Raw genomic sequence first — 22,707 nt, 5'->3', positions numbered from 1 at the left:
AGTACCATATATAGTGGAATACACCATGGATTTATCTCACAAACACAACCTTCAATCTACAAGTTACTCATCCACATCCATAACGCAAACAAAGGGAATGTTGAACTATTAAAGTAATAAAATACACAAGGCAATATACAGTTGTAAAATGCACATACTATTTTGAGCAAACCCCATTTATTCATACAACAATGGAGCTGTAAATGGCACCTGATCAAACTAGAAAAGAACTTGTTGGATCAAGTGTCACAAAGCAACTGAAGAACAGTGCACAATAGAAGAGCCTTTGGGAACAGAAAGAACCTTCTGGAACCAATCAACCTCACCCCACAGTTCACCATTCTTCTTGCTAACTTGAATCTCAGCACACCAAATGTCCATGTCTTTCCCATTCCCACCACCACACTCCCACACCACAACCAACTTCCCACCCAAATCAGCCATGGTAGCACCACACAGAAACCGAGGCAACCCCTTATGCAACCCCTTCAGCTCTTTCCATACCCCACTCTTCACATCGAACCCTTTAATCTTCCCCAAGTAATCGTAGCAATAAAGAATATCATCCACCACGCACGCCCTCCCTCGCCACCCGAGGTCCAGCTCCGTTCCCACGCTCTCCCAAGCGCCGCATCGGGGATCCAACGCGATGCCGCCGCGATCCGCCATGGCGTACACCTTGCCGTCCACCACGGCGCTTGCGTGCATCCACTTCTCCCGAACCTCCGCGGGGCTCGCCACGCGCTCCCATTTCTCGGAGGCGGGGTCAAGAACCTCCGCCCAGTTGGCCGACCTGGCCCAATTGTCAGCGACGCAGCCTCCGATGACATAAATCTTTCCGTCGACGACTCCCGCAGCGGCGAACTCGCGGCCGACGCGCATAGAGGGTCCACGTCGCCATCGGTGGAAGCGGCAGTCGAGGAGCCAGATGTGAGAAGAGGGAACGTCGTTAATGGAGCCGCCGATGACGTAAATGGTGGAGCCGAGAACGGCGTAGGCAGAGCCGATAGCGGGGGAGGGTTGAGAGGGGAGCGGGACGAGGAGGATGCGGGACGGGGTTCGATGGAGAGTGAACCAGAGGAGGGTGGAGGCGCGTGAGCGGAGCGTGAGGTAGAGGTGGTGTTGGGTGGAGTTAAGAAGAAAGCGGGCCTGGTAAAAGTGAGGGGAGGAGAAAAGGGAGTGGATGGGCTTCGAGACAAGGGAGAGGACGGGGTGGTAGGGCCTAGGGATGCGTGCTAGGCAGTTCAGTGCCACGTCATCAGGTAGGGAGGGGATCAGGCATATGCCCGTCGGAGGTTCTGATTTCGATTCTGAGGAGGAGGAGGAGGAGGATGACAACGACATCGTTGCGAGGGGGACTGGGGAGAGGGCCTAGACGGATTTGGGGCTGAATTTTCTCGTTTTGGTGGGTATCAGTCACTCTCTCTGTTTCGAGAAAGGCTAATTTTTTGGATATTATAAGAGGAGGAGTGTAATACATGAATCTTACACTAATTTGGTATAATACACTGATACATAAGTTGTTAATGTCATAAAAATTAGTGACTAACAATTTTAGAAAGAGAAAAAAATAAATTAAAATAAGACTAACGATTTAAAATAGGACAAAAAATTTTTATACTGACAAATTTTTACTTTTTCGTCTAATTAAACACAAAAAGGTAAAAAGTCAAACAGAATATTAAGACTATCACAAATTTTATGGACATTCTATTAAAGATTGCTACGATTTAACGAATATCATAAAAAAATTGGTTAGGAAAGGTCGAGTAAATAGATACTTTGCTGATGGGTAGGACGATCTGAGAAAAAGAAAAAAAGATGAAGAAAGAGAACAATAAGAATATCCACCTCAAACTCCTGAAAAACACATACATATGATTAATGGAGGATTTGCGAGAAGAGGAATATCAAAATCATCACAAAAAAAGCATCTAAAAGAGGTTTAAAGTTAGGGAAGACTATAGACTCTCCGACTTATCCACCATTTCGTTCACTAAAGAGGACGCTCAAGTGATAACACCTGGACACGATGATCCCGTAGTGATAAAAATGATCCTCGCCAACGCAAACTTTCATAGAACCTTAATAGACTAAGGTAGCTCGACAGATATTCTGTTCAAACTCGCTTTCGACAAACTTGGGTTGGAACAAAAGAATCTAAAGGTATACTCAGATAACTTTTTCGGACTGGGGGATACGCCGATTCGACCTCTTGGGTACATTTCTTTATATACCACTTTCAGAAAGGGTGCAAAATCAAAGACACTGAGCATTTATTACATTGTAGTCGATGTCACCTCAGCATACAATATCTTGATAGGTTGGTCAATTTTATGGACAGTCTTCTTAGATCTTTCTTTGCTTTTCACTCCTTATCCATTTTCCATCTCATCCACCCTCTTGATTGGAGTACTATATCAGTCTTCTTCTCACATATCCAAATCACTACGCAATTCTACAATCTTATCCAATAGCGTATAACTATTCATCTATCTTAACATCTTCATCTCTATCATACTTAACTTATATTCGTGTTCTCCTTTAACTACCCAATACTCCTTTAACTACCCAATACTCTATATCATAAAGCAAAGCTAGTCTAATAACAGTTCGATAGAATTTATCTTTAAATTTTAAAGACACTTTTTTTTTATCACATATAAAACATATAAAACCATGATGACATCAGAAATTTGTGGTTATGCCATAGCTGCTTGTGTGTGTTTTATTTATACATTATTAGAGGTAGGACTCAAAATGTTAGGCCAGTTATTTCCTATGGACTTCGTGTTGATAATAAATGTCATTTTTTATTATTTTTTATGAACATGGTTTATTTCACAAAACAATGCAAGAGCAAGAGCTTGGCTTTGTCATTTAAAAAAATAAAAAATAAAAACATACAATAATTTGAGAAAATTGCCCCACACCATTATGACATCAGACATTTGTGGATATGCCGTAGCTGCTGCTTTGTGTTTCCCAAAACGTTTCAAGGTATGGCATCAGATCACCAAACCAAAACATACAGCCAAGGACCCAGAACTTGCTAGATCACATTACAAATTTTGATAGAAGCATCCAACATTCTCAAATTTCTTGATCAGGAACTTGGCTTGCATTGATTAACACATCCGTACTTGTCAACTTGGGAACAAACATCAAGGGTTTAGCATTTTCCACTTCTCAACCGCTATGCTGCAGTGTCCAAGCAAACTCTTCTACTTTACTATCAGAAAAGGATTCAACATTCAACATCGGCCGTACATTGAAAGCATCTCCTTAAGTCTAGATGCTTCTCTCTCCAAGCTATCAAAGCTCACAGAACTTTCAATCCTCCAACCCCAGTTTCCAAACTGCATTGGTCATAAGATCAACAATTTCATAAATTTTATTATATCTTTTCGAGGCTAAAATGGTTCGCTTTTTCGTAGAGTTTAGTTGCTGGAACAAACTGAAAACTCGGAATAAACTTTTACCTGAGTGGCAGGAATGTTCATCCTGGCAGAACTCCCCAGTCCAAGAACATCTTGCATAGGTATTATTGTTGTTTGAGCAACAGAAGCCAGTGCTGTCTTGATTAGTGCCCAAGAAATGTCATCTGGCTCACTTAGTGAGAGATAATTTATCACCTGAAACATGAAATAAAGGCGATGAACCCCATCCGACTTGATTAAAAACTCGCATCTCACTATTACACACAGGCTTTAACACCCACATTTGATTTTTCTCCTTGCTTCAAAGCTTCCCACCAACCTTGGATCTGTAGCAGAAAGAATTTTCTTATCAATGTTTATTAATGTTAACTGCTAATATATTTGAAGACATACAATAATTTGGAACTAGATATATGTCAATATCATGTAGCTATCACAATGGGTAAAACACCATTATCATTATCATAAAGTTTAAAGAAAAATAGGTGCCCATATCACAAATCTTATATTATCAGTTGCATCAACAAAGCTTTTACATATTTCAAAGTGTATACCCAGGTCTCCTTCCCATGAAGAGAGACATGCTGTGTTAAGAAATGTAAGACAAGAAATTCTTACTGTGTCATTATCGTGAGTCCCTGTATATACAACTTGATTGCACTCATGATTATGAGGCAAATGTGGGTTGGCAGCATCACTTCCAAACCCTGGAGAATAAATAGATGATAAAATTATTCAGGAAATGAGACTTAGAATTACTACTTTAGAGCAGGACTGCAGGACAAGATACAATGGTAAACAAAATAAGCAATTAATAATGACCAAACTGGAGGACTGCCATTCCAGGTGCTCCAATGGATTTTCTTAGCTGAACTACATCCTCTGTGATAACTCCCTGTCATAAAATAACAACTCCAGAAAAGTTACACGGGCTTGCCTTAGAAAGATTCATATACTTATTTCACTGATATATGATTGACAAGCAACATCCGTCTCATGACAAATTATAAAATAACATAGAAACATTTAAGAATTTGTTATGATATTATGTACCAAGTCTTCTGCTGTAATATTAATTCTTCCAACTGCTCTGAAAATGGCATCAAAGAAGGATATCCCAGGTCCTACCTATCATTCAAATGATACAGAGCATATTATAGTTTGACCAAATATATTAAAGATAGAAAAAAATAATAGGATCTGACCTTCCACTTTCCAACCATAGCTACCTTTGCTTCTGCACATTATAGAGCATACACATGTTAAAAAACACATCACACCAGGTAAAATGTTGAAATAAACTTCGTGTAGACTCACCAGAGGGAACAGCCCAAAATCCAGCAAGTCCTCTAAAGTGATCGATCCTAAATTCATCATATAAATTCTGTGCACGGCGTATGCGGCGTATCCACCACGAGTATCCTTCTTTCTCCATGGCATTCCAATCATACAAAGGACTTCTCATTAAAATATGAAAATTTTAAAAAATAAGAAATCAGAGACCCAAATGAGAAAGGAGGCCTTACAATGTACTATGACATGTTGGCAATTATTACAATATAACGGTGGAGAAGATGGGGAAATTTTCTTAAAAATGGTTTATAAAAAGAATCAATCAGGATATTGTCATAGGTGGTTAAAGAGTTATGGAAAGAGAAGAGGAACAAAAATAACATAATCATGGGGAATGGTTGTTAAAATTGCCACATAACTTCAACAACAACTAAAAGTTCGCGAGAAAAAATTAAAAAAGATGGAAAAGGTTCAACTAGTAAATTTATGGCAAAATATTTATCCTGGGATTAAGATCAAACCTGCCCCACAGCTGACCAGTTTCACTGAATGCATCGGGTGGAACTCCACTAACTAAAAGAGGAAAACCTTTCCTGTTCTGCCAGATAAGTAGAGATTTTTTATTATCACAAGGAGGAAAATGGGGTGAAAAAATGTATATCAGACAACGTCAGAGTCAGATTTTTTAGAGAAACTAACCAGTATAAACTGGTTCTTATTTGCCCAAACATCTGCACTATGATAACCAACATATATGGGCATGTCTCCCATTATCCTAATTCCCCTACTCTCTGCATAGTTACGAACTTTCTGCCATTGCCTTTGGAACAAGAACTGTTGAGCAATAAACACATTTATCTGCATTCAAAAGCATAAGTGACTCAGCAAAACAACTTCTGGCTACAAGTAGGAAGATATGAATCAAGTGTTAATTATAAATTATAACTGGAAAGCATTCATTATGATCTTACGAAGTGTCTTTTTTGTTGATAAATCTCTTCTAGAGCTGCAAGATGGCGGTTTCTTAGAGGTTCAGGCCAATTGTACCAGCTGATTGTATTTAAACTATCATCAATAGCAGCAAAATAAGCTGCATCTTCAAGCCAGCCTATACAACATGGAGAAGAGATCACATCATTACAAGAGAAAAACCTATGATAAAATTTAATCATTGTTCGCCTTGGAAACAATAACAACACCCATCCCTGATCTACTTCGTAAAGAGTTGACAAAGTTTTCCATGTCTAAGACTTGAAAATGGATCATAGAATATGTGTGACAACTGTGCATATCTAAGACAAGTGTCCTTACATGAGCTTTGGAAAAAGAAATCCATCACAAGACTGGAATTTTAATACTTATATATTTTCCTAGAAAAATCCTTGCTGAGAATTGAAGAATGTACTTAGCAGAGAGGAAACTGCATAACGTAGCAGGATCAAGAATCCCAACAAGAAAAAATAATAAAATATAAAAAAGAAAAGCAAGATATCAAAGAGATACTAATCTTACAGCACGTTTATTCAAATCAGATTTTGTTTGCAGACAAACATATTGAAGTCAAAGTAAATGTTTTACAAGCTAACATAGGCATGTTGGGATGTAAACATTAGAAGTGCAACTAACTGGGTTTCTTACTTGATATGTTAGGGTCCCTGCGAAAACTCTCAAGCTGTGTTTTGAGTTCCCCTTCACTTGAAATCAGCCTCTCTGCAGCCTATAAAAAGGGGTTAAAATAAAAGGAAAAATAAACATTAAGTACTGCGTTCATTATACCAAAGTTAAAGACATGATGTAATAATTTTATTTTAATTAGATGAAAGGGAAGAGTGGCAGTGATGAATATCTTACTTTAGTTATCAAGGGATCCTTAAGGTCAGCAACAAGTGAAAAATTCACCCGCTCAGCATGACTGCGTTCGTTTAAGAATATAACCATAAGAACAAGAAAAGCAAACAGGAAACACTAGAAAGGGGAGTGACAAAACATAGCAGTAAATCTCACATAGGTTCTGGAAGCTCATGCTTTTCCAATAATCCATCCTTAACAAGATCCTCCAGTGAGATAAGCAAGGTGTTTCCACAATTTGCATCCTTGAAAAAAAAAAAAGAAAAAAAAAAAGCAGGTAAGCTTTCAGCACAAGAGCGTTACTTAAAAAAAATAAAAAATAAAAAAGAGTTGACACTCAATCTCAGTCAACTCCTCTACACATAAAAACAAAAACGAAAAGAGACAAAAACAAATAAATAAAATAAAAAAAATAGAACCTGGCCGGAGTAAGGGGAACCTTCTTCGTTAGCCTTTCTGCCAGGAGGCACAAGTGGTAGCACCTGCAACAAGAATTAGATATTTTCAGATTGAAATCATTTTCAAACAAAAAGAAGAAATCAACACGTTTTCGCAACCTGCCAAAGGGAGCAACCAGATTGATGGAGCCAATCAATGAAATGAAAAGCCTCTTGGCCGAGATCGCCGATGCCGTACGGTCCCCGAAACGAGGTCGGATGTAGAAGAATTCCGGCTCTTCTGCGATTATCGAGATCAGGTTTGGGAAGCCAATCGCCGTAATTTGGCGGCAAATCTTGACCGACGCTGAGTTTAGATATTGAAGCAGTAAAGGGTTCTTGGAGGGAGAGGCAATTGGTTACGGAAAGAGTGGGTTTTGTGGTGAAGCGAGTGAGAGTGAGTGAGGTGCAGCGGTGGAGATGTGGTGGAGAACAGAATGGGAGATTGGTGAGAGCCATGTTGATGTTCATTTTGGAGTTTGTGGAAGACGGTAGAAATTAGAAAGAAAGAAGAATAGACGCTGCAGAGAGCACGGGAGTCATTACTACATGGAGCAAATCATTCATCCAATGTGTACATACACCGTCACAACTCAACTGTTTGATCCGAGCATTTTTTTATTTTTTAATATGAGAAGTTTGTATAATAAAGGAGGGACATTTAAGGGATATTTTCGACTAAAACTCTAAAGTGGTCTCTGAGATTGGGCGAGTTACTCATACTTGTCCCTAACTTTCAAAATTCACTAAAAGCATCCCTGACATTTTGCTCCGGGACCCATAGTTGCCCTTCAACCCTTTCCGACGCCAAGTCAGCAAACAGAAGGATGATTTGGCACCTCCCTTACCACGCTAGAGCCAGCAACGGCTAGCTGATGTGGCAAATCTGAATTTTGTACCCAATGTGGTCCCTGGTCCCAATAAAACCCTAAAACCTAAGAATCATTATTATAACTAGTATCTCTTCTTCTCTCCTTCGTAATATAATTCTGGACCACCATTGAAGCTCTGAAGCAATGTTTGGAGGTGAAGGGCAAGCCAGTGGGAGCTCGATACGGTCAACAAGCAATGGATATAGGGCGAAGATCCAAAATCGTAGTAGGGCTACGCGTGTACCAAAATGGTGTGGTTGCGGCTGCCGACCTGTGCTCCGGTGGTCTGGGACACATTCCAACCCAAATAAGCCCTTTTTTGGATGCCCAAATTATAATGTTAGCTGTAATTGTTGATTTTTCCTGATTTTTCATTCCTTCTCCAACTTCTAATTTGGTTATTGAAACATTCGTTGACTGCAGACAATTGGTAAAAGATGGTGTGGTTTGTTTGTTTGGGCAGATGTTGGGCAAGAGACTGTCCCTGCAAAATCAGAAAGTCTTAACTATAATGAAGAGCAGAAGATGACAGAAGGTTGGAGGCTGGAAAAATTAGAATCGGAATTTAGAAGTCAAAAGTTTATGATCAAATTATTGTTTGTGGTTGTTTCTGTAATGCTGTTGTTCTTACTAGTGGTATTTTGCAAACTTTGATCTCAATATTGAGTAATGATGCGATTGAGTTCATATGTGTAATATTTGCATGAATGAAAAAAAGTTGTTCAACATGTAACTGTGTTAGCCAACCTGTTGATACTAACTATTTTTGTACCACTAAAGAAAATCTGGATATATAGTAATAGCAAAATATAGTAATAGCAAAATATATTAATCATTTTAACATAACAAAGTCATGATTCATAAGTTTTGACTGCCTTACAAAGCCATAAGAAGGTGCTGCTAACAAAATAAACATAAGCATATGTCTGGTAACAAAGTAATCTTAACCAAACAAGCATGGTATTGCTATACAAAATTACTTTCAAATTGTCTTATACAAAATACATCCCAATACAACAAGCAAGAGTCTTCAATTTTTCTTCCTTGGTGCCTTGAATCCCGGAGTGGGAATGAACTTGAGGATACTGCCAAGTCTTGCAGCTGTTCCTGAGCTAGCACCTTGCATGGGATTCACTGGCTCATGGGCAGAAGTTGGTGAGACAGATGACTTTCTCTTTGGTGGGAGCTTATCCGGTCTTGACTTAGTGATTGATCATTTGGATTGGGAAGAGGCTTCTCCTAACTTGGAGGTTTTGGATTCGTGATAGATTCTGGCATAGTTGGAGGTGTTGGATTACTAGGAGGAGTCGGATTAATTTGAGGGTTCGGAATGTCAATGGTGTTGACAGGCGTTGCCTTGTCTTGGGGGGATTCACTGTTGGGGTTCCTCACTTTGTCATTAGGAGTGACCATGGCACCTTCTTCTTTTGCATCCATGCCAGCCTTTTCCTCCTCATCTTGTAAATAATCTGGAGATGACACTCCATGTTCAAAATACACATCCACCAATCCATTATTCTTGTGAGCAAGGAAACACATCTCTCTAAGCTCATTGTCACTGTTTAGATTCCTTAATCCAGTTTCTAACGTCCTCCCGGGAACTAGCCACCAACAATGAAGGATCTTGTCATAGCCTAACTCCTTGTAATAATTCCTTATGAAGAAAACGTCCAAGGTATCCTCATCCAGATCACCTAGGCAGGTTAAGTTATCAGGGGTATATCTCAGTTTTCCTTCATCATCTTTCTCAAAGTTTCCTCCATGATGAAACATTATATCCAACAACACATCCATCTGCACCAACAAATCAAAACCATTAAAACTCACACAATCATATCACACGACTTCAACATCGATTAAAATTCCTATACATTAATATCACAGTCACCACCATGCATTAACCCACTATTGAAAAAACCTCTGTTTTATTGCAAAAAAACAGAGCATATACACATCAAACCCTTCGCCCTAACAAAAATTCTTAAACACAATCCTTTAAGGTAATGCAGCCATGAAACTCTAGGACAACCCAACACAGTAACAAGACAATCATACACCTTCATCATAATTTGATTCATGAAATAAATTCAAAAATTAATTCAACCAACACATACCTTCAACAACGCAGAAGACAGAGAAACCACTTGACTAAGGAACACCAAACTCTTCAAACGACGTGTGACAGTGGAGGAGATGGGGAAGACGAAGCTAGCTCGCTGCCATTGATGGGAGAATGAGAAGACGAAGACTGAGCGTGGAGGAGAGGAGAGGAAGTGTGAGAGTGTTCAAACAAATATGGGACTGAAGGCAAACCGTTTGCAAGGGATGGAGCTTATGAACGACGTCGTTTACTTCTTCATTGGGCGCCAAATCGATACTGCGTTGTTTCGCTTGGCTCCAGCGTGGCAAGGGAGGTGCCAGATCATCCCTTCGTTTGCTGACTTGGCGCCGGAAAGGGTTGAAGGGCAACTATGGGTCCCAGAGCAAAATGTCAGGGATGCTTTTAGTGAATTTTGAAAGTCAGGGACAAGTATGGGTAACTCGTCCAATCTCAGGGACCACTTTAGGGTTTTAGTCGGATATTTTCATACATTACGAGTTAAATTTTATTTTGGCACTTGAAATTTAACTCAGATACTCAATTTAACTCTTACAATTTCGTTAACCTCAATTAAAACTTCTAAATTTATAACAATAGCTCTTGATTATCCCTATAATAATTTTTATAATCAGAATGCTGATCTAACATATTTACTTAACACACATGATACATCTAAGACTACGGTTTGTAGGGATAGCAAAACTTCCCGAGACGCGGGAATTTCTGTGGGGACTGTCCCGAATGGGGATCCGACTGTGGAGAATTTTTTCCGTGGGGATGGAGACGGGGGACAAAATTCCTCCGAGGTAGGCGCGGGGACCCGAGCGGGGATCCCCGCCCTATCCCCGCTAATCCCCGAAGTTCATAAATTTACTGAATTATCTTTAATAGTTTATTTCTCATATATGTTTTTTCGTCATTTCACACACACGGGGATCCCCGCCCTATCCCCGCTAATCCTCGAAGTTCATAAATTTACTGAATTGTCTTTAATAGTTTATTTCTCATATATGTTTTTTAGTCATTTCACACACACACACACACATATAAACCTAAAACTCCTAATCATCATTTGCATAACTCTTCTTTAATTCAAAAATCCCTAATGTTGTCCATACTCCATCCAACCTCTCTGTAGCCACCCTCTTGCTGCTCTCCCTTCTCACCGCATCGTCACACCTCACCGTGCCATGATCCTCACCGCGTCGTGCTCTTTATTTGCGGCATTCCTTTCCGTAACTTTGTCGTCGTGTCCATTCTCCTCTTTGTTGCCGCGTCTCCCACTTTGTCCACTTCTCTATCCTCTGGCTCGCCGTTGCGTTCCTCACACTGCATCATTTCGAAAGAAGTCACCATCTTGTTGTTTAGATTTTTTTGTATAAAATCTTGTTATTTTTGTATAGAATGGATACTTACACCTCTATTCATATGGAAATTAATAATTAGTTAGAACTATCAGATAGATGGGGAATGGGGTCCCCGCGGGAAATGGGGTCCTGTGGGGAATGGAGATGGGGGGCAATATTCCCCCACGGCGGGGAACGGAGGCGGGGACGAGGAGTAAATCTGGGGGCGGGAATGGGGAGTAGGGAGGCATCCCCCGCCCCCGCCCTGCCCCATTGACATCCCTAACGGTTTGGTTTGGTAAAGCTTTTTGAATAGGTGCTTGTGCTTTTTAAAAGCTCAAGCTCCTCATTTTGTGTTTGGTAAATAAAAAAGATCATGTTCTTGTGCTTGCAGCTTTTAAAAGATCGGGATACTTTTGAAAGCACCTAGGATAGAGCTTTCAAAGTTGGCTTGTGCTTTTTAAAATTTAAAAGTCTAATATAACATCATATGTTAACTAATTTTCAAATTTAATGTTTGTATTTATGTCTATTTTAGTATTTTTAAATTTTAAAAGCTATTTTACCAAACACAATTAATGTTGCTTATGTTTATTAAAAGCTATTTTTGATTTGATTTACCAAACATAAATGCTACAATTTTTAAAAAGCCATCTTTTAAAAGTTAACTTTTATAAGCTACTTTTGAAAAGTAAAGGTTTTACTAAAATAAGCCTACGTCGTGTTGGTTTCGCGCTCAAATTCCATGAAAGCGACATCGTTTTAAGTATGGATGGTGTTAAAAATTCTCCTTCCAAATCGCACCATACAGCAAAGACTCTTAACCATCCCACCATTATAACCACCACTATTTTTCTCTTCATATACAAGCTTCACTATAACTTCCTGTACCATCAACAACAACAACAACAATAAAAACATTCGGATTTTAAAAAAAAATAAGGGCAGAGGAGAGACAAATAGAGAGAGAGAAGCAAAAGAGGAGGCAAAGTTGTTGTACCATGACGCACTGAGGATTTGAGCGATGTTAATGTTGTTGCCGTTGCGGCGGGACTTTGTGTTAAAGGAAAGGAGACCAAAACGACACCATTTCGAGGAGACATCGTGAGTGAAGGTTTTCAAACATCGATGGAAGAGCAGAGAAATAAGGATTTGGATGCCACTCTTGTGAGACCCACAATCTCAACCAAGTTGGAAAAAAGAGAGGTGTGAGGCACTACGAGATCCGAAGGCCACTCCCGCCTCCCCTTTTATTGTTGTTACTATCACAAGCCACCACGAATTGCATGTGTTTAGGGTGTGGTGGGTTTGGAGTTGTTGGTGATATATAGTTTAAGGAAGAGGAGAGAGTCGGTAGTTTGGATAGGAATTAGGTGGGGGTAGTGAGTGTGTTTGCTGTGGTGAAATAGATGGGAATGGTTGGTTCCATATGAACATGACCTAGCAGAGTTCTGGGAAGACGATCCTGGATGATCAGTTTGAGAATTTTGGGACTTTATCTAAGGATTCATTTTAATTGTAGGGGCCAAATTAAGTTATCTAATACATTTTCTAAGTCATATAATCATTACCAAGCACACTCAGCATTAAATAGGCCACACAGTGTCAAGTAAAGTGGAGATGACCGCAGGGGTAACTGGGAGCCACTGTTGCAAATTTGGGATTCTAATTGGGGCTAACGAAATTTTAAGGGTTAAATTGAGTATTGAGCCGAAAATTCAGGTACCAAATTGAAATTTAACTCTGATCCGTCACCTTATAACTCGGTCTCTATTGTGCATTATGAGTTATAACTCGGCGTTAACTATTATTTATTCTTTGCTTGTAATCGACACCTTCATTACCAACTTCATGACCATCATTTCCATCTTAATGACCAAACGGTCATAACATGAATATTATTCATCAACTTTATGCTTACAAAAGGCACCAATTTCTATATCTCAAGACAAGCAATATGTTCATACCCTGACCGGGCTCCTCCAACTCGGCAAATTCATAAGAGGTCCGACCTCGTCCTAAGGCTCACGCCTAAAGGTCGGACCTCGGACAATAAAGCAAGGAAGGCCCATCAAAAGGAACGCAGCCCAAAACCTAAAGGTCGAAAGGGCCTAGAAAAGGCGGTTCCACAAAGATAGAGATAAAACTCCCAAAGATAAGATAAGATAAGAATATCTTATCCAGGGAAGATCACGGCCAACTACTATAAATACACTGGAGCACCCAGGTATGACATTCATTCCACATTCTACACATATCTGCTTGGACCCATGCTAACTTAAGCATCGGAGTGTCATTGCAGGTACAACCACCAACCACTCTGCATATCAAGCTCGGGTCCCTGAACCCCCACCTCGGGCCTCTCCAGATGACCGAGCTACACGTTTCAGGTAACCCTCGGAACATTGGCGCCGTTGCCGGGGACCTGGAAGTCATCCCTCTACCATGGCGGACGACCCCCACAATAATGACCGCGCTGCATCTGAACAAGAGGACGAAATTGACACCGGAGAACGACTGGACAGCCCTTTATCACCACGCACTCCAGGGGGAAACAAACAGAATTGCCCAAAGACATCACTCCCAAACAAAGATCCACAAAATTCCGAAAAAGAGAAGAGCTCGGAAATTCTAGAAGCAGTCCGGGCACAACAAAACCGACTGAAACAACTCGAAGAGGACATAAAGAAGCAGAAAGAAACTGAACAAGATCTGAGAAGGGAGACTCGAAAGCGCAGAGAATTAGAAGAAAAACTGCGAAGAATAGAGGCCAACCTGAAAGACCGGACAGAACGCGGCACCACCCCCGAAGGCAACCATGATCCCTTCACGCAAGAGATCATGAAGGAGAAGGTACCGCGAAACTTCAAACCACCCGATATGGATCTCTACGACGGCACCACCGATCCAAGTCACCACCTCAGCAACTTCAGAAGCAGAATGTACCTAGTCGACGCCTCCGACGCGATTCGGTGCAAAGCCTTCCCCACCACTCTCACCAAGTCAGCCATGAAGTGGTTCGACAACCTGCCACCAAGATCAATCACCAGCTTCGAAGACCTAACCAAAAAATTCCTAACAAGGTTCTCTATTCAAAAGGACAAGACAAAACATGCCCCCAGTCTACTCGGGATCAAACAAGGTAACCAAGAAACTCTCCGAGAATACATGGAGCGATTCAACAAAGCCTGCCTGGACATACAACACTTGCCCACTGAAGCAGCCATCATGGGACTAGCAAACGGCCTAAAAGAGGGACCGTTTAGCCAATCCCTATCCAAACGATACCCGACCTCCCTATACGAGGTGCAGGAGCGGGCAGAAAAATATATCAACATGGAGGAAACCTCCCAGCTAAGAGACTCTTCTAGGAAGGAATCAACCTACCCACTCCTAGATCGAGATCGGGAACAGAAGAAGAAAGAAGAACCCAACTCGGACAAGCCACGGAAGTACCACAACTACACCCCCCTCCGAGTCTCCCTGGTAGACATCTACAGAGAAGTATGCCACACCGAAAAGATCCCACCGCCCCGACCGCTAAAACACAAGAGAGCGGGGAGAGATCGGTCCGAATACTGTGAATATCACAAGCTCTACGGTCATTCTACTAACGACTGCTACGACCTAAAAAATGTTATAGAAAAGCTAGCCAGAGAAGGAAAACTCGACAGATACATAGCAGAGAAAGGAGAAGAGACCAGGAAGAGAAGGCGGGGAGATAACGAAGATCGGGCCGAACAAACCCCGCGAACCCCTGAAAGACACGTTCACATGATAAATGGAGGTTTTGCAGGCGGAGGAACATCCAGATCCTCGCGAAAAAGACACCTCAAAGAAGTCTATCACGTCCGAGAAGACAGTCCCCTGCCCGAATTACCTACCATCTCATTTACCCGAGAAGATGCTCAAGGGATAATACCCGGGCACGACGATCCAATGGTAATCACCATTATCCTAGCAAACGCCAACTTACATCGAACCCTGATTGACCAGGGAAGCTCAGTAGATATCCTGTTCAAAACGGCCTTCGACAAGCTCGGACTTGAGGAAAAAGAACTAAAGGCCTATCCCACTGACCTATTTGGGCTAGGGGATACCCCGATCCATCCCTTAGGATACATCTCGCTACACACTACCTTTGGAAGAGGCGAGCAATCTAAAACATTAAGCATCGACTACATTATAGTCGACGTCACTTCAGCATACAATGCCCTCATTGGGCGACCAACCCTAAACAGACTGGCAGCTATAGTCTCGACCCCACACCTCTGTATGAAGTTCCCTACCGCAAAAGGAATCGCTACCCTAAAAGGCGACCAAAAACTAGCACGGCGATGTTACAACGAAAGCCTGAGCCTAAAAGGGAAAGAGGTCGACACAATAGAACTCGGACGAGTTCAATCCCGAGAAGATCTTCGGCCACAACCAGAGGGAGAAACCGAAAGAGTCCAGATTGGGAACACACCTGAAAAAATAACAAACATAGGAGCAAACCTCGAAGCAGGCCTAAAAGAGAAACTCATAACCCTCTTAAAGGAGAATTCCGACCTCTTCGCCTGGAAAGCCTCCGACATGCCAGGCATAAGCCCCGACCTGATGTGCCATGAGCTATCAGTTTACCCGGGATCCCGACCTGTCCAACAAAGACGCCGAAAGCTCGGACCCGAGCGCATGCAAGCAATAGAAGAACAAGTACAAGCACTGCTAGATGCAGGGTTCATTAGGGAAGTAAAATACCCCCTATGGCTCGCAAACGTGGTCCTGGTGAAAAGCCCAATGGAAAATGGAGGATGTGCGTCGATTACACGGACCTCAACAAAGCCTGCCCCAAAGACCCATATCCACTACCAAACATCGACGCCTTAGTAGACGCAGCCTCAGGCTATAGATATCTCTCCTTCATGGACGCATACTCGGGATACAATCAAATCCCGATGTACGGACCCGACCAAGAAAAGACCTCGTTCATAACCCCAAGGGCAAACTATTGCTACAGAGTAATGCCCTTCGGGCTGAAGAACGCAGGGGCAACCTACCAGAGGCTAATGAACAAAGTGTTCTCAGAGCACATCGGACTACAGCTGGAGGTGTACGTCGATGACATGCTGGTAAAGACACAAGAAGACAGAAACTTGCTGACCGACCTCACCAGTGTCTTCGGCACCCTCAGAAAACACAACATGAGACTTAACCCGACAAAGTGCACCTTCGCCGCAGAATCCGGAAAGTTCTTAGGCTTCATGCTGACCCAAAGGGGCATCGAAGCGAACCCGGACAAATGCCAAGCGATACTCAATATGAAGAGCCCGACGTGTGTCAAAGAAGTACAACAACTGAATGGAAGGCTAGCCGCCCTATCAAGATTCATGGCAGGATCAGCAATAAAGTCACTACCTCTCTACTCACTCCTAAAGAAAGGGAAACCCTTCTCATGGACCCCGGAGTGCGAAAAAGCCTTTCAAGAATTCAAGGAATTCCTCGGGCAGCCACCAATCCTAACCCGACCTTTAAAGGGAGAAGAACTCGTACTATACCTCTCGGTTGGACATCGAGCAGTCGCTTCAGCATTAATACGAGAAAATGACCAAGGACAACACCCCATATACTTTGTAAGCAAGGCACTACAAGGGGCCGAATTAAATTATCAGAAGATAGAAAAATTCGCCTACGCCCTAGTGTTCACAGCTCGGAGGCTCCGTCCCTACTTTCAAGCCCACACCATCAAAGTCCGGACAAACCAACCCATGAGACACATCCTCCAAAAAACAGACCTGGCAGGACGAATACTGCAATGGGCGGTGGAACTGTCCGAGTTCGACCTCCACTATGAAACCCGGACTGCCATAAAATCTCAGTATCTAGCCGACTTCATCGCAGAATACACTGAGACCCCTGGAACCCCACTCTCATGGAACCTGTATGTCGACGGGTCCTCAAACAAAACTGGAAGCGGAGCCGGGGTTATACTCGAAAGCGACCAAGGAACACGGATAGAACTATCCCTAAAATTCGAGTTCCAGGCTTCGAACAACCAAGCCGAATACGAGGCCCTACTAGCAGGTCTAAAGCTAGCCGAAGAGGTCGGAGCCCAGAAAATCACAATCTTCAGCGACTCCCAGGTCGTCACATCACAAGTAAATGGAAGCTACCAGGCCAAAGACCCCACCATGAAAAAATACCTGGACCAAACACAGGCACAACTACGCCACTTTTCAGAGATACAGATTCAGCACATACCTCGGGAACAAAACGCCCGGGCAGACGCCCTCTCAAAGCTCGCCAGCACCAAGCCCGGAGGCAACAACAGAAGTCTCCTCCAGGAAACCTTACAATCCCCCTCCGTGCTAAGAGAGGAAGAAACGCTAAATATATCCAACCAACAACAAGGATGGATGACCCCCATACTCAACTACCTGAAGTCGGGAACTCTCCCCGCCGAAAGAAAGGAAGCTAAAAGACTCACGAAAGACGCCCAGAATTATACGCTAATTCACGACGTATTATACAGAAGAGGTTTCTCAAACCCCCTCCTTAGGTGCGTCCCGACCTCAGAAACGAAGAACGTCCTCGAAGAAATCCACGGAGGCATGTGTGGGAACCATCTCGGAGCTCGGGCATTATCCAAAAAAGTAGTCCGAGCCGGGTTCTACTGGCCAACCTTGCAAAAAGACGCAACGGAATTTGTGAAAATATGCCCCCCCTGCCAAAAACACGCCAATTTCCACAAGGCACCACCCGAAGACCTTATCAGCATCACCGCACCATGGCCCTTCGCAAAATGGGGACTTGACCTACTCGGCCCGTTCCCCCAAGGACCGGGGCAAGTCAAATACCTCATAGTAGGGGTCGACTACTTCACAAAGTGGATCGAAGCTGAACCCTTAGCCACCATTACGGCTCAGAAAAGCCGCAAATTCCTATACAAAAACATTGTCACAAGGTTCGGAGTCCCCTACTCCATCACAACAGACAATGGAACACAGTTCACGGACACAAGTTTTCAGAACTTGGTGGCCGAACTAAAAATCAAACAACAATTCACCTCAGTCGAGCACCCACAAGCCAATGGACAAGCAGAGGCCGCAAATAAAGTCATCTTGGCCGGGTTAAAACGAAGACTCCAAGAGGCCAAAGGGGCATGGGCCGAGGAGCTCCCCCAGGTACTATGGGCATATCGGACAACTCCACACTCTACAACGGGAGAATCGCCATTCCGACTAGCTTACGGGATGGAGGCAATGATTCCTATCGAAATAGATGAAGGGTCACCCAGAGTCATCTTCTACAACGAAGAAGGTAACCCGCAGGCACAAAAGGAAGAACTTGACCTCCTCCCCGAGGTCCGAGAAAGAGCCCGGATCCGAGAAGAAGCCTTAAAACGTCGAACGGCCCTCAGATAGAATCAGAAAGTAATAAAGCGAAGCTTCTCCATTCACGACCTAATTCTAATCCGAAATGACATCGGAACACAAAAGTCGGGAGAAGGAAAGCTAGCTGCAAATTGGAAAGGACCCTACAAGGTAACAGAAGTCTTAGGAACAGGCTATTACAAAGTATCCGACCTAGAAGGCAATGAGCTGCCCAGGGCCTGGCACGCCTGTAATCTAAGACGATACTACAGCTAGAAAAATATAACCCGAGGTGTACTCTTTTTCCTGCAAAGGTTTTTTAATGAGACACCCGGTCGAGAAAGGCACCCGACCTAGCCAAGGGTAAACATTCTGTAAATATTCTTTCTTTTTTAATACTAATAGAATTTTTCTCTTTTCTTTCTCCTTCCTCTTCCTCATGATGAAACAAATCCTGGAAAGTACCCCGCCAAGGCGCATTAATTTATGCTCGGCAAAACGCAAAAAATCATTGCCAAGAGACCACACAAGGTCGGCAAGATAAAGCGACGAGGTTCAAATTAATGTGAGAAGTTATAAAAGCAACTCTGAAAAGGCTCAAAAAGCCAAATAAAAAGAGATTACAAAAATAACTTAAAGGGCCGACCAACGACAAGGTCGGGCCCAACAAAGGGAAGTACTCGACCGCCCCACCCGAGGTCCGAGAAAAAGCCCGGATCCGAGAAAGAAGCCTTAAAACGGCGAAAACAAAGATTTCGAAAACGCTTACTAAAAAGTTGCTATACAACTAAAAAGTACAAGCGAAAAAACGAAATCAAAGGAAAGGGTAAAACAAAAGTTTCAAGCGCTAGCTAAAAGGTTGTTATCCAAAAACAACTAAAAAGCATAAAAGCGGAACAAAAAGTCAAAACGCGAACAAAACACCGCATAATAAGCTAAAAAGTTACTACAAGTAGCTAATAGCAAAAAGGTGTCCAAAGCATTCACAGAAACCATCCAAAAACAAAAGAGCCCACAGGCCGGGCAAAAAACCAAAGATAAAAGGATTACAAAGAAACAAGATCCTTTCCGGACTCCACATCAACAGAAGGCTGCGGAGGAAACATAGAAATCGGGACAGCATCGACGGCACCGTCATCTCGGTTTAAAACCTCCACACCAGATCCATCACCGGCCAAAGGTGAAGTCGGGTTCGCAACCGGAACTTTGGGGTCGGACACCGGAACCTCATCCTCGTTGGGAGCAGGAACAATCTTTCCCTCCACAACAACGTTATCCGTACTGAATAAGCTCAGATCCAGGTCAGGAGCAAGAACCCGGACCTGAGCCTTCAAATTTTCAAACATAGCATCCATACCCTTAGCCACATGACCTTCTAGCTCGTAAAAATCATCCTGAGCGGATTGCAATCTCTCCTTTGTCTCCACAAGCTCAGCATATGTCCGAGTATAATTCTCTGTAGCCGCCTTCGCCATCTCCTCAGATGCATTCGCTGCCGCCACAGCCGCGGTAGCCTTAGCTTTCTCTTTCTCCAAAGATGCCTCCAGCTCAGTAATCCTAGCAGCCTTCAATTCACTAATCCTCTCGAATTCAGACTGAGCCTTCTCAAGTCGGGAGCTGGTCGCACCAATGGGGGATTTCTTGAACTCCCGGGCAATAGCGGCATGAAGACTAGCCATCCGGACACAACTCCGCGCCATATACTGAAAATGGTGCTCCATAGACACATCATCAGTAGAAATAAAGGTCTGAGGGAGAATATGCTGTTCAATCCAACCAAGAGCATCAAACTCCTTGTCATTAAAACCCGCAAGCTCTTGAGAGGTCTTCTGTTTCTTGGGAGGAGGACCCGAGGACGAAGGCGGGGAAGAGTGACCGGGTCCAGAGGTCGGAGGATCTTGATTTATAGCTCGGAACTGGGGAGTCGGAATAGTCTTCGACCGAGTAGTGACACCCACAGTAGTCTTCTTCGGAGAAGATCGGGCAGAAGCCTCCCCAGCCTCGATAGTTCGAGCAGCCACAGACTTCTTCGTCCGACGAAGGTACTTCATGGAATCCGCCTGAGAAGACATCTCTGCAGAAATAAAAGAAAAGGATTACCACAACAGAAATTCCACCAAAACAAGCAAAGCCAAAATACTAAAAAAGATGAATCTCGGAGAGGTCGGGAACTACCTAACTCGGAACGGAGAAGGCTTGGATCTCCCAACATTTTCTTCGTGTCCAAGTGAGGCGCCCGACCCCATAAACTGCTTACCACACCCACAAAAGCCTGCTCCACCTCATCTAGACTCTCAAGGGTATACTTAGTAGACACTACATTCTCCTGCCAACAAAGAGGAAAAGAAGGCTCCCCACTCTCATCTAGAAAGAAAGGTCGGACGTCTCCAGTAGCCCGGACCTTGAAATAAAAGTTCTTAAAATCATGAAAGGACTCATCATACAGGATACAAAACTTCCTTCCCTGGTTAGCCCTAAAAGAAACCCAAGATACCTTCCCTCCACCCGACCCCGGCTTCGTCAACACAAACAAATAGGAAAAAGAGAAATAGAGGGAGCGACGTCCAAAAACTGACACAAAAGTTGAAACAGCTTTAAAAACGCCCAAGAATTTGGATGGAGCTGCGTAGGGGCAAGATTACAAGACCATAACACCTCGGACTCCAGATCGGTAAAGGGAAGTCGGACACTCAGCTTAGAGAAAAAACAATCATAAGCATAAAAGAAGAGCTTCTCGGAACTATCTAAGGGCGGGAAGCACACTCTCTCCTCGGAATCCGGGGCTACTAGTTCATAATCCCTCTCAGACTCTCTATTTTCACATATGCTACAGTGCCTACGGAACCTAGCTAAATACTCAGAATCTACCACAGAAGGGACTCTTAGAGGAAGAGGGTCTACCCAACCAAGACCACATGGAATCTTAGTCGACATCGCTTGAAGAACCTTTCGAGACATAAAATTCTTACCTACAAAGAAGAATACAACAGCAAGCAAAAATCACATAAAGAAGACAGCGAAAACCCATTCAGCAAAGCAAGAAACAAAAACCCCACGAAGAAAATGCGGCAACCCGGAACAAAAAATACCAGAGAACAAAAAGAGCCCCCCCATATACAAACAACAAGCAATGGCGGCGCCTCTTTTCGGGGCAACCCAGGCATAAAGAAAAAGAAACAAACAAGAGCCACACAAAGAACAGAAGCATATGTGCACAAGAAAAGAGAAACATGGGAACAAACCTGGAAGAAAGAAACGAAGACGACGAGCTCCGAAGCAAGGAGAACGAAGCGACGGCACAGAGGAAACCCCAGAAAGACACACGGAGAGATTCGGGGAAGCAGAGCAAAGAGAAAGAAGAAGCAGTGCTCGAAAAGGATAAAGAAAAACAAAAACGCAAAAAAAGAGGAAAAGGGGCAAATAAATAAAGCCTTCACAGAGCCCGAACGGAAATCGAGGAAAAACGGTAAAATGCAATAAATGCAGGAACGGCCATTTTTGAATTTTGAAAAACTACTATGCCCGAGCTCGACCTCCCAAAAAGGACGAACTCGGGCAGGGGCACTGTTCATACCCTGACCGGGCTCCTCCAACTCGGAAAATTCATAAGAGGTCCGACCTCGTCCTAAGGCTCACGCCTAAAGGTCGGACCTCGGACAATAAAGCAAGGAAGGCCCATCAAAAGGAACGCAGCCCAAAACCTAAAGGCCGAAAGGGCCTAGAAAAGGCGGTTCCACAAAGATAGAGATAAAACTCCCAAAGATAAGATAAGATAAGAATATCTTATCCAGGGAAGATCACGGCCAACTACTATAAATACACTGGAGCACCCAGGTATGACATTCATTCCACATTCTACACATATCTGCTTGGACCCATGCTAACTTAAGCATCGGAGTGTCATTGCAGGTACAACCACCAACCACTCTGCATATCAAGCTCGGGTCCCTGAACCCCCACCTCGGGCCTCTCCAGACGACCGAGCTACACGTTTCAGGTAACCCTCGGAACACAATAC

General features: G+C 43.1%; 2 protein-coding genes across 2 annotated transcripts; both read right to left on the bottom strand.

Annotated features, from left to right (window-relative positions):
* Positions 1-11: 11 nt before the first annotated feature.
* LOC112715831 (F-box/kelch-repeat protein SKIP6) lies at positions 12-1,580 on the bottom strand. Its single transcript, XM_025767654.3, has one exon. It carries the CDS (start codon positions 1,342-1,344, stop codon positions 247-249), a length of 1,098 nt encoding a protein of 365 aa, XP_025623439.1. The 5' UTR covers positions 1,345-1,580; the 3' UTR covers positions 12-246.
* Positions 1,581-2,793: 1,213 nt separating this feature from the next.
* Positions 2,794-8,293, bottom strand: LOC112715829 (4-alpha-glucanotransferase, chloroplastic/amyloplastic). Its single transcript, XM_025767652.3, has 16 exons — positions 7,139-8,293; positions 7,001-7,063; positions 6,738-6,826; positions 6,585-6,645; positions 6,372-6,450; positions 5,705-5,841; positions 5,433-5,591; positions 5,255-5,331; positions 4,758-4,897; positions 4,646-4,677; positions 4,494-4,568; positions 4,263-4,335; positions 4,059-4,147; positions 3,722-3,766; positions 3,483-3,635; positions 2,794-3,359 (listed from the first exon to the last, which is right to left on the bottom strand). The coding sequence occupies exons 1-16, from the start codon at positions 7,487-7,489 to the stop codon at positions 3,255-3,257; spliced, it is 1,728 nt and encodes a 575-aa protein (XP_025623437.1). The 5' UTR covers positions 7,490-8,293; the 3' UTR covers positions 2,794-3,254.
* Positions 8,294-22,707: the final 14,414 nt, after the last annotated feature.

Source organism: Arachis hypogaea, chromosome 10, assembly GCF_003086295.3.
Source record: "Arachis hypogaea cultivar Tifrunner chromosome 10, arahy.Tifrunner.gnm2.J5K5, whole genome shotgun sequence".
Classification (NCBI taxonomy): domain Eukaryota; kingdom Viridiplantae; phylum Streptophyta; class Magnoliopsida; order Fabales; family Fabaceae; genus Arachis; species Arachis hypogaea.
This window is presented reverse-complemented; position numbering and strand designations above follow the sequence as displayed.